This window comes from Bombyx mori, chromosome 17, assembly GCF_030269925.1.
Source record: "Bombyx mori chromosome 17, ASM3026992v2".
Classification (NCBI taxonomy): domain Eukaryota; kingdom Metazoa; phylum Arthropoda; class Insecta; order Lepidoptera; family Bombycidae; genus Bombyx; species Bombyx mori.
The window spans coordinates 16,703,087-16,715,554 of record NC_085123.1 but is presented as its reverse complement, the minus strand read 5'-3'; the positions used below and the strand labels follow the sequence as shown (position 1 = coordinate 16,715,554).

General features: G+C 42.0%; 1 protein-coding gene across 12 annotated transcripts in view; it reads left to right on the top strand.

Moving 5' to 3' along the window:
* LOC101746000 (uncharacterized) overlaps positions 1–12,468 on the top strand; it is a 30,275-nt gene that overhangs the window by 2,268 nt on the left and 15,539 nt on the right. For all 12 annotated transcript variants that reach the window (XM_021348167.3, XM_062673497.1, XM_012690588.3 and 9 more), the window contains 4 exons: positions 2,035–2,126; positions 8,769–8,878; positions 9,865–10,054; positions 10,674–10,756. In XM_021348167.3, coding sequence (XP_021203842.2) covers positions 2,035–2,126; positions 8,769–8,878; positions 9,865–10,054; positions 10,674–10,756 — 475 coding nt within the window. The remainder of the gene's footprint in view (positions 1–2,034; positions 2,127–8,768; positions 8,879–9,864; positions 10,055–10,673; positions 10,757–12,468) is intronic.

Below are 12,468 nucleotides of genomic sequence, written 5' to 3'. Positions count from 1 at the left end.
AGAAGCACATCACCGTAGAATGTAATATGTCCAGGCAGTATGGACGAACCTTATTTAGATGTTGTCTGCTATAGTTGATAAGAGATGTCAAGAAAATAATCTAAAAAACTCACTCTACGAATTGTTTGATAGTTATGTGGTTTTCAGACATTATGAATATTATTGAACAGTTTCTTACTACGAGTATTAGTTTTCGTCAGCTCTCAATATTTTCACAATCCACATAATCTAATTAGTGTAATTTTTTTATTTTTTTTATTGCCTAGATGGGTGGACGAGCTCACAGCCCACTTGGTGTTAAGTGGTTGCTGGAGCCCATAGACATCTAGAACGTAAATGCGCCACCCACCCTGAGATATAAGTTCCAAGGTCTCAAGTATAGTTACAATGGCTGCCCCACCCTTGAAACCGAAACGCATTACTGCTTTACGGCAGAAATAGGCAGGGCGGTGGCACACATCCGCGCGGACTCACAAGAAATCCTACTACCAGTAATTACGCAAATTATAATTTTGCGGCTTTGATTTTTATTACACGATGTTATTCCTTCTCCGTGGAAGTCAATCGTGAACATTTGTTCGTTTTTCTTGAAAAATTGGTACCCGCCTGCGATTCGAACACCGGTGCATCGCTCAGCACGAATGCACCGGACGTCTTATCCTTAGGCCACGACGACTTCAAACTTTCTGTTAGTTTAAGAATCGGACCTATGATTTATGAGTTGATGAACTTAATCATGTAGAAGAGCTACTACAACGCATTGGGTATCCTGTGAAAGTTGCAGCAGCAAAGTAGGGGCCATCCATTACAAGATCAAGTACATCAGCCGGTGTTCTTTCTGTATCTTATAGGGGTGACAGATAACATACAAAGAGTGGTAAATAAGTATGAAATAAATACTGTAATAATCATCTCCAAGAAAAACGTACAGAAACCACATTCACTGAAAATATAGCTTTCCTGTCGAGCAACCAGTATCCATAAAACAGACTGCAGCTGTAGTGAGCCTTGCCTGTCTGTATCAGCTCAGATAAATTAACAGAAAATATTAATTGATGGAAGGAAGTCTAGTTCACTTTGGTAAAACTGAATACGGATTCGAAATGTTCTAAGAGCACTGTCGCTACCGTGAGTATATAGTGCCGGGGCGCGGCTTCGTGTTCCACTGGTAATACACGTCACCAACCCACGGGAGAGGTATACCAGTCTGCCTGCTCCTCACATCCCAACTGTGACATGGCGCTCGTAACAGCGCTGAAATAACAGGAACTAACTAAAACTAAAAGTCTTGGATGAACTCGTTAAATAATAATATTTATAATTTTCTTTACGTTTCAATTTCAAATATGGTTTATAAGTTTTAATAGTCCATGAATTAAATATTTAGCTAACAAAAGCCGAACCTTGAGCGCTCGTAAGCACAGAACGTACGTTGCATGAGACCGGCTCCGGGTATTGATTACGATCAAGAATCGATCCTTGACTCCTGTACAGTAGCCAATCTCACTGACCACCAGACAATTAGCGAACAAATAAACGACGGTATAAAAACGACGGCACCTTTCGTTACACCCGTCCTGAAAGTGTTTTGAGTCAAAATTACATTTCACACAGCCACCTCACAAAATACAAAATCGCTCTGTCAGTAGAGATGTTGTGGCGACCCCATTCCATACTTATTTGCTATGAGATTTGTTTCAAGGACTTGTGTTGTTGGTCCACTTACACACTAACGACACCTGCTTACTATTTCTGTGTTTTGGTTGATATCTTAAATTATATTTTCTCAATGCTAATTGCTCGAACTTGTATGCGAGTTTCTTAGACAAATCAATACACCGGACAACGAAAGGAGAGGCCGACGACGATGAAATCTTTGGGAGTCGATAGTCACTTTGATAGACAAAACTGGCGCGCCGACTTGGCTCACCAGTTGGGTCACTATTATACAATAAAAAGAATATAATCTGAACATGATATAGCTTTGTCTGTTTAAATATACATTTATCTCGAATTATGGATTGTGTACCGCAGGCCGCGACGTGGAAGGCATATGGCACACAGCCATCGTGGCGTACGACAGGGAGTTCTTCTACGGGGCCAATGGCATCACCAGTTGCACTCCGGTAAGAGAATTCACATGTTCTTAAGGTGTGCCTTAACTTAATATAATACAATTACAATTTATAAGTATTTCTAAATTAAAATTTGTCACCATCCCAGCGACATGTGTTCATCGCGTCGTGTCGTGTATGCGCGCTTAGGGACTTTGCACATACAGTTTGTGGACCAGCTGATGACCCCTCTGGTGTTAATTGGACACCAGAGCTCCTTTTTGTTGTTTTGATGGAGTCCACAGACATATAAAAAGTAAATGCTGCCACCCATCTTGAGACATAAATTCTAAGGCCTTAGTTTTTACAGTACAACGGTTGCTCCACCTTCCCGAAACGCATTACTGCTTCACTCTGCGTCAACCCTGTCCCGCCGTCTTAATAGCCCCGACTGGTCGCGGGGTAGGGCGCCGGTTGTGAGCGACAGGAGTTTTTAGTGAGGTTCAACTCCCACATACCCCACTCGCCGTGCGGGTGGGGATCCGGCGATTTTCCTCTGTGGTAAAAAAAAACTTATCCGTGCGGACTCACAAGAAGTCCTACCACCAGTTATTACGCAAATTATAATTTTGCGGGTTTGATTTTATTACACGATGCTATCTTTCAGAGTGCAAGTCAATCTTGAACATTTCTCAAGTAGATACGTATGTATTGCAACAGAAATACTAGTGCCTGCTTGCGAGATTCCAATACGAATTTACCGCGACTTCAAAAGAAAACTGATGGAAATCAGAAATCTTATAACATAATACATAGAGAGAGAGAGAGAGAGAGAGAGAGAGAGAGAGAGAGAGAGAAACAGAGAGACAAAGAGAGAGAGACAAAGTCTCAAATTTTTAACGGCTATTCCAATCGGACCGCATGTCTGCGTCGGGGTGTCTGTATCTACCAGCGCGACCGTTTTTTTTCCGGAACAGGGGCCGAACCTCATACGTGTACCCGGCTCGCCGGCGACGGGTCGGTGCGGGGAGGGATGGGTTTTCCTTCTCTCGTTCCGCAGCCTTCTTCTCCGAGATGGTGGACTAGTTGAAGTCGAGCATCACCTTCCAAGACTCGTTCCTGCCCCAGCCACGCGGGGCAGTGCGTGAGCGTGTGCTCGACCGAGTCCTCGTCGCAGTCACAGTGGTGGCACTCTATTGTCGGTTCCCTCCGGGCGATGCGGTGCTGGTAACAGCCGAAACATCCATGGTCGGTGAGCACTTGTGTCGACCGGAAAGTGAGGTCGCGGTTCACCAAGCCTCGACGATCGGTCCGATGACCGGCCGACGGGTTCGCAAAACGCCGAGACCACGACTCCAGCACGGACCGCCTATATTGAAGTCTCCGCACCCTCATTGTCGCTTTGCCAGGACATGGCTCTCCTGCCGCGGAGGTCACATCGACACGCTAAATTGGTGGCCAGCGCCTGCGCCTCCAGGTCCCAGGGAGGCATACCGGCGAGAACGCACGCCGCCTCGAAGGAGACGGTGCGGTATCCAAGGATAGCTTGACCGCTACATCGCATCGCGTCGCAGAGATGTTATTATTGGTCAGGGCGCGGCATCACCCGGCGACCCCGTACAGTGCATGGACTGCACCGCCACTACTTAGAGGCGGCGCCCGGCTGGGCCTGCGTTCATCGACAGTAACTATTCAAATTTATCTATAGTATTTATTTTGATTTAGTCTCCATTTTAGATTTTGGACATTAAAACTTTTTATATAAATAGTTTTGAAGAAATTAATATTTGATCTCAGCTCACGGTGACGTGATTAATGGCATCGCCATACGTACGTGTGATTAATTCTCACATCACTACCACCCACGTACTCGAAGCCCTTAGTGTAAATCAAACCGTATTTAACTCATATGTTGTAGGTACAAGAGACGTAGAATCACTACAAATAATCAGATTGGCAAGCAACATGGAAAACATACGCCAAATACATGTTTCTGTATGCGATCTTTATATACATATAATATTGTGCTAATCATTAATTTTTACTATTGTGGTTTCACTTTTATGTGACGTACCTACACGTGTTACATAAACAAAGCCACGTTTCTTTGTCATCTTTGGGCCCCGAATTATCCCGAATAGCCAACACTTCTGACGGGTGAATAATCTCACATCCTACCTGCATACATTCAACCGGTGTTTACTTGTAACTTGTTCCACGGCACTGTGGGGTATACGACAAAGGGAAGATCTTCCATCGAGCGGACGATATTGCTCGGCGGCAGACCGACGGTCCGAACGTTGTTTTTTTAACCTATGCTCATAGCCTTGAGAGGCTATTTCAGCTTCGCCCTAACGTATACGTGAGCTCTCGGGGTTCAAACCAGAAGTGTTGTAAACACTGGCTCTAGCAAGAGCAGTGCTTCGCAGAATCTACCACCGGATCGGAAAAGGCGACCGACTGAGTAGATCCGGCGAGAAACTCAGTGGGCTGTGTCAATGGGTTACAGAACGTTGTTATTTGGAATTTGAATATATGCAAGCTTATCTTGAAAATGTCGTAAGCGAGATTCAGGCATCTGTCAACTATCTTGTGTTATATTATGGCTATCCGTCACAGCACAAAGGAGAAAAACTGTGTTGTTATTTTCGCACTGAATCTCCAGTATTTCCATAAAATAATTGTTAGTTAAGTAAAGTGTTCTCCGGGGCGCCCGGACGCGACCCGTGGCGTGTACCGACCGGAGTGGCACCACCCGCTTTGCCAGTGGAAGTAACAGAGAGAGGTCCCTCTACGGTGATTCCGTTGAACTCATGCGCTTGTTGTGGAATATTTACGTGATATCGTGCTTATTAGAATTGAATACAATGTCTACTAGCTCAGGTCCACCACTACACACGCAAGGTGAGCCGCGAGCTCGTTCACCCGTCTAGGCAATAAAAAAACTCATATGGCCGTACATTCATATCGTTATTAAATAATTATCCTTTAGTTTTTGATTATGCTAATGAACGGAAATAACAGTAAATCATCAAGCGACAAAACGTATGAGTCCTCATGCAGATCGAAGGTCAAACCTAAACCCCACCTCACGCAGACCCAAGCAGCTTGGCATTCATTACGTCTTTGCTAATACTGCTTCAATACCACATGCTATCTAATTTTAATCTTCATAATATTTTAAAGTTTAGTACTATTAGCAACAAATTAGAAACAGCACAGGGAAGGATTTAAAAGAACACGCAAAACACTCCCAATGGTTTTTAACTCGTAAACATCTCCGCGCTCGGTGACGCGACACATAATGTCACCACATAAATAAATAGTATATAGGTGTGTGTGTATATATGTCACCAGTTAAATTATATAAAAGTCGAGTGAAAATATTCAGTGGGTGGTATAATATCTTGCGCACAGTGGTGGTGTCATTAATAGTAGCTCGCGTTGTCGTGTCGTTAGTCATGGTCATGTTGTGCAGCAACTTCCTTTGAATAATTCTTAATGTATTATTTACATCTGCAGCTCAGATGTATCTGTATTCTATCTTCTTCTTTGTTTAATAAACCAATCAATTAAATAAATATTGAACTGGCTAGTTATCGTGCTTACTGTACTACCGGCTCCGCCTTCGATTCTCGGTGGGATACAGTATCTCTGTCAAAGAAGTTCACAGTGTACGATGTTTTTTTTAATTGATCTGTAAGGATTGTCTTGTTTAAAACAGTTAATTATTATCAAGAGTTTGGACGAGGTGTCTTGTATTACTAGCTGTCCGAAGTTAGGTACTTTATTTCACAGGCAAACTGTTTTTACCTGGAATAAAGACTTGATTTTTCTTGAGAAATTCGGTGGTGTAATCACTTCTGTAAACAATGTCTATTTCGGTATACGGGAGTCTCGCCAATACGACACTATTTGTACGTTATAAACGAATGTTCTCATCATTCCTTTAAGATATTTTCAGTTTAAAAAACTTCAAAATATACGTGTGAATTGCGCAAGCGTACGCTATTTTTACTTTGTTACGAGTTATTCGCGAATTTAACTAAAAATGCGCTGGAATGTAATACTCGTATTGTAGTGTTGTTGTTTTGATATCGTTTGTTAGTCGTTCAACGCCTAGTTATAGACGCAGCGGTGGTTCGAGTGATGAACTATCTCAGTAATGGACTATCAACATCAAACACAGACATATTTTTTTCAAATTCTAGAGGTATGTTCAGTTTCGAACCAGCGTCTTATGTGAATAAGTATTGTGGCCTCAATGTCTGATTTTTCGTAGCATATTGTAGTCATTTAAATTTGAATTGGGTCTCTGGTGCGCTCTCTTAAATTTTAGAGACTAAAGATTTTCCAGGGTCAAAGTGTCAGCCAGCCCAGCCCCTCAAATTTTTATTTTTTATTGCCTCTAGTCTTTTTTTCTCCTACCTATGCTGATAGCCTTGAGAGGCTATTTCGACTTCTCCTTGATGAGTAGGTGAGTTTACGGGGCTCAAACGGGTGTGTTCAAACCGGTGGTAAAGCTCTGCATGACGATAGAAAGAATGAGCGAATAGATAGAATGAAACGAGCTATCTGCTCGAGACAATATTAGTATCGGACACCAGGTCTGCTGTGGGAACACATATGTACATATCTGTAGTCGGCTGGAGCGTCACAAGTGTGTCAGTGCACACGGATGCAGTTACTTGAGCAGTCGAAGCCGAAGCGGTGCATGGTCTAATAATACATCGGCCTGGCGTTGCTGCCGAGTCGGTTAAATAGAGGATGATTTAATATCGTTGGTATTTATGGGTTCCTTAGTGTGAAAACTGAACTGGCTCGAGACGGGCAGACTAATTTACGGCTCACCTGATGTGGAGTGTGTACCAGAGTTCCTAGATGCGTAAAGTTGGATGGCGGCCTACGGGTCGCGCTTTTAAAGTAATGATCAAAGACGGTTAACGCTGACCGTCAGTGTTTTAAGCTAAGCGTATTCTTTCGGTGTTTAATAGATAGTTCCTCCATTAATAATTTAAGTTGTGCTGACGATATAATCCATCAACCGGTGCACTCCGAAAGTTGGTAGGGATATGCAAATCTAACGCCGCCTCACGCGGAGTCACATTAAATGTGAAAAAGGGTGAGTTGCTGATATTCAAACCAGCTGTATTTCGTTGGATAATGTTTCTCCTGTAACATGAAACAGAATCCCATTAGCAAGGGTTAGTGAGATTAAAAATTTGAGACACATGATCACGGAGGATTTATTTGACGATAGGGACCTTGAGAGGGAGCGTGGAGCGTTGCCGGTTCGCTGCAATATGTTCGCCAGCATGTTGTACGAAACAAGTAAAGCTATGTTCAAGGCTTACTGACAAAGGTTCTACGCGTGCAGTCAGGGGTTTAAGTGTAGGCGAACCTAACGATCTACGCATACAATATGATGACGCCTTTAGGTTGATGATAGAGCTCCCATGCTACTGTTTCGCACATTACATATGAGTCGTCTATTATCAAAGGTGGCAATCTGTGCATTTGGACAAAAAAATATTATTGATTTGAATATAATCGTCTCCTTCAAAGAATACGGTTCAAAACCTGCATTAAATAAAGGTTAATAGTTAACCTGTTATATATCTAAGATGTCGTTCAGAAGAGTTTTGTGACTGCCAATGGAATACAAAGTCAATAATTCGTTTTTCTGATTTACCAATAATTGTCCAAAAGTCACATTGCCGGCTTTGATAATAGTCGACTCATATGTTTGCAGACACCCACATTGATGACTTCTACAGCATCATGCGGAAATAGACCTTACCGATGCGGTACAGAATGCGTGTGAGCTCCGACACTACCCTGGGGGCATTATCGCAAAAAATGGGCAATCCATTTTATAAGCATTGTGTGACAATTCATTTGACCAATCAACGCTGTCCCAAGTATAGGATAGATTAACTAACATTTTAAATATAGGCTTGCTACTAATATTTTTTTAGAATACCTATATGAAATGAAACTTATTATTATTATAAAATATATATAATATACAAAGCAAATGAAACGACTTGCACCTGAAATATATTCGGTTGATCTAAAATAGACTCGACGCACGACACGCCTTCGTCGGAAACGTGAAGACGACCGTGCGCTTGGAAACTAGGAACCGTTTTCTAATAAAATACGTTGATACTGTTATACTTGGTGAGGCAGGTTACGATAATTAAGAATGGGCAGGCGAACTTTCTCATCATACGGACATCTCATTTTTGAAGACCACTGCAGCTATAGTCCACGAGTAAAAAAACACGCCTAAAGTCCTTCTACTTTTTTCTATTTTAAGTCAGTTCAAAATTACCGATTGCTAAGGACCCGCTACACGCCATGAAAAGGAATATTATTTGGTAATAAATGGTTTAGTGGTAAATAATTATTTAGTTCGTGCGTTACTTTAAAGTTAAATCTGTTGATAGTTTAAAGTTTTATATCAGTGAATGGACTCGTGGCGGAGGCAACGGTGTTGCAGTACGCCGTGAAAGTCATCGTATGTTTAAATATACAATATTGATGACACTCGACACACGCCGGGACGAGACATTAGTGTTACGTGCCCATCTTGCCTAATGTGGAGGCGTGGTACCGTTGACCCAACGCTCCCTGCGTGACAGAGTATACTGGGTGAACTAGTTCAGTCAATAAGGCCTTATATGTATACGTTTTTGGCTTTGGTTCCAGGGCACCACGCAGCTGGGCCCGCCGCACCGCGTGCAGCGTCTGGGGGAGACCTTTGTGCCATTCGCAGTGTTCGTAGAATATCTGCAGGGACTAGCCGGATCCACTTATTTGTAAGTTTTATTGTATTGCTTCAAAAGCTCCTCTCGGCTCGGAAGATAACTTTAGAAATTACTTACGTGCAGTACAAAATGAACACGTTTTTGTTTTCGATTTTCATGACTTATAAATGGAACTGTGTGGGTACCCATATTATTTACTAGCGACCCGCCCTCGCTTCGCTTCGGAAACATTAAAACACACATGAATCCAAAAAAAAAATAAAAAAAAATTTAAAAGAAGTAGCCTATGTTCATCAGGGACAATGTCGGCTTCTAATGAAAAAGAATTTTTCAAATCGGTCCAGTAGTTTCGGAGCCTATTCGAAACAAACAAATAAACAAATCTTTCCTCTTTATAATATTAATTAAATTATAATATTATATATTATAGTATAGATAAACTAAGTTGCTTGTTTATTCGTCGAAATTTGAATAAAATAACTACCTTTTAATTAATTATAACAATATTTACTGAGATTTCCGTTTCTTTGCACTCGTCAAAAAGAACTAACAATATTTTGAGGTCTACCGGTTTGATTAAGTTGTTTTATAATATTCTTCTTCTTGTTGCAATTATTTTCATTTTGTCAATTCTAGTAGAACAATTGGCGCTAAAAAAAAATGAACATTTAAAATCTAATATTTAAAAAAAAGACATGCCCGCTGAGTTTCTTGCCATTCTTCTCAGGACGGAGGCTAGTTCTTGTGAATAGGCGGTAGTTCTTTTGCCGTTCAACAAGTATGTACTTTCATTTATGTTGAATAACAATTTTTTGATTTGATTTGATTTAACGCGTTCGAGTGGTTTCCAATTCGCGCATCAATTTGTTATTTCTTACACTTTGGAGTTCCATGTTTTTAGAAAATACTAAATTAAACAGATTGCATGAAGTTTAAAAACCGCCTAATGTTTATTGGCTGCCCGGGCCCGTGGACCAATTTTATTCTCTTTGTGCACAATGATTTTGAGACTAAAATCTGTCAATCTGACGCCGCAGACCGTCGCAGTACAACCTGCTGGAGCACAACTGCAACCACTTCTCGGACGAGGTGGCGGAGTTCCTGTGCGACGCGCGCGTGCCCAAGGACATCCTGCAGCAGCCCGAGGAGTTGCTGGCGCCGCAGCAGCGCGACGTGCTGCACGCGCTGCTGGCCGACCTGCTGCCGCGCTCCGGGGACGCGCCGCAGGTACCGCCGCGAGGGCCCAGCGTCCTCTGTACTGGGCGCACCGTCACTCGTATCATTATTGGGTTCTGTTCATTGTAATTGTAGTTTCATAAAGACAAATGTGTAATATTTTGTAATTTCTTATATTCGTTCAGCATTGATTAATAATGATTTTTTAAACTTAGCATTGTAAGGCTTCACGATAAGAATGTTGCCGCCGCATTTGTCCTTCTATTTAAAAAATTCGGTGTGAGGGGAGGGAGGGTCGTCCCAGTGAGTCTGCAGCCCACGGACTTCAGCAGGTGTTGGCTCCGACCGGCCCGCGCTGCGGTGGCCGCTCCGCACGAGCACTAATTGCGTGGTCTTTTAATTCATTTTTGAAGAACAAGAAAATTAATGGAAAGGTGTCATCTTTTGTCTATTCCTGACATTATTAGACTGATCACAAAACTTACACAAATGTGTCTTGTGTTGAGCATAATTAAGTTTGACGTGTTCAGTACTTTAACAATTATACTAAACAAAAAAATAACCCTTTGTATTCGAATCCGCAGTAGGCGCTACTTCCATCGCTCCAGTGCGAAGGGCTAATATGAAATGAGATCTTGTTCGACTAACCATAAGGCATGTATTGGCACAGAGCCTGTACTCGAGCGGGGCGCGGGCGGCGCGCCAGGACAGCCCCGACTACCTCACGCTCAACAGCCAGATAGAGCAGGCCAGGTGGGGCATTCCTACAGGACATCCACTTCACTCTTATATCGTCTATAAAATTACTGATAAAGTTAGCGGTAAATCCCTATATATTAAACACAAAAGCTTTGTCGACACTCTCAAAAAATTACAATATAAGCAATAATTATATAAGTATTCTAATTAATTATTATACCTATATTTTAAGTAAATATGTGATGTTGTCTGTTAGCCGCGTAATATCAGTCATGGTTTAAATCAAATATTAACAAAACTTTGTTCAAATTTGATCCATAGATTAATATTCTTACGTAATACTCGTAACAATACGAAACAACTCAGCTTAGACAAAATGAGCCGATGTTTTGTCGTGCGGCAACATTTTGCGAATAAAATATTCGTTCTTTTAAATTTTTGATCACCTTTTAAACTGAAACTACTTTACTGTGCTGGACAAATAAATCGTTTTAAAAAATACCATGTCTGTGGAAGGGAAAACACTCTCGTTCTCAATTTTTCTTAATCAGCAACCGAATTGTTAGTAAGCTTAGAGGCAACGTGGCAATACATTGGAAGGAGCCAACTAGGTGGACTTTTTGGCGGGAACGCGAGGAGTGAAGTTGTGTGATTTGTTTTATTTTGTCTATTTAGTGTTTCTTCAGGTTTAAATGTGTAATAATGGTGGCTTATTAACTGTTTAGTATCTGTGAAAGTGCACAAATGTGGGAAAATGAAACAAAACTGCTGGACTCAACTTCTCGGCTTCCTCCAAAAAGTCCACCGAAAAAATCTCAGTAAATGACAACTATTTTACTGAGATTATATTTCATTTCATTTAATTTCATCCCAGTTTCACTCCATATTATTATTTTTCATAAAATTAAGAATATAAATTAAAATAAGATATGACTTAAAGGTCTTAGTTATCAGGTCATAAAATCCCTTAAAAAAAAAGCGAACTATGTCCGAGCTAGCGGTTGACTTGTAGCGCGCCCGGCGACGCGGGAGCGGGCTGGTCGCGCCGGCTGCGCGTGGTGACGTCACTGATGACGTCGGTGGCGCGGGCGGTGCGCGCGTACCGGGCGGCGCGTCGCGACGACCAGCACCCTCCTTTCTGAATGCAACTGCTGTTTCTATTTCTTTGGGCAGATAATAAACGTCTTGCGTCAACTTGTCTTTTGATTGTAGTTAGCTGGTCGCGCCGCGCTCTTAGAAGGGTGTGGCAGGGCCTCGAGCTCTCTCTGAGCTAACTTTAAGAATGAAAAGTTAACGGACAAGAACTTCCTAAGCGTTCAATCTATACTATAACTTTTGCTTAGCAATTGGGTTCTTTAACATGTTTGCTAGAGATTAAAGCTGACTACGTCAAACACGGGGGACAGTTTAAGAACAGATCAAATTGTTTACGCTCTCCGATGTTTGCCGGCGTCTGTGGAAGTCGATAACAGAAAAACGTACGCTCTTAACGTGCCGAAAACAATATTGATTGGCAAAACTGTGCTCAAATACGTATCTTCACAACAAGGTCTAAGGTTGCGAACTCTGTAAATATAGCGAAACTGTGACGTACAAGTGATAATGTCGATGTGTTACTTACCTGGCGTAGGGGATACCGTGATCAAAAAAAAAAGTCGATCTTGTGTTGCTCTCTGGCGCGGTCGCCTCGTGCCGACCTGTCCCCAAGCAGGCGTGTGCTCTGATTTCAATGATCCATTCCGACACATTTGACACTTACTACACTA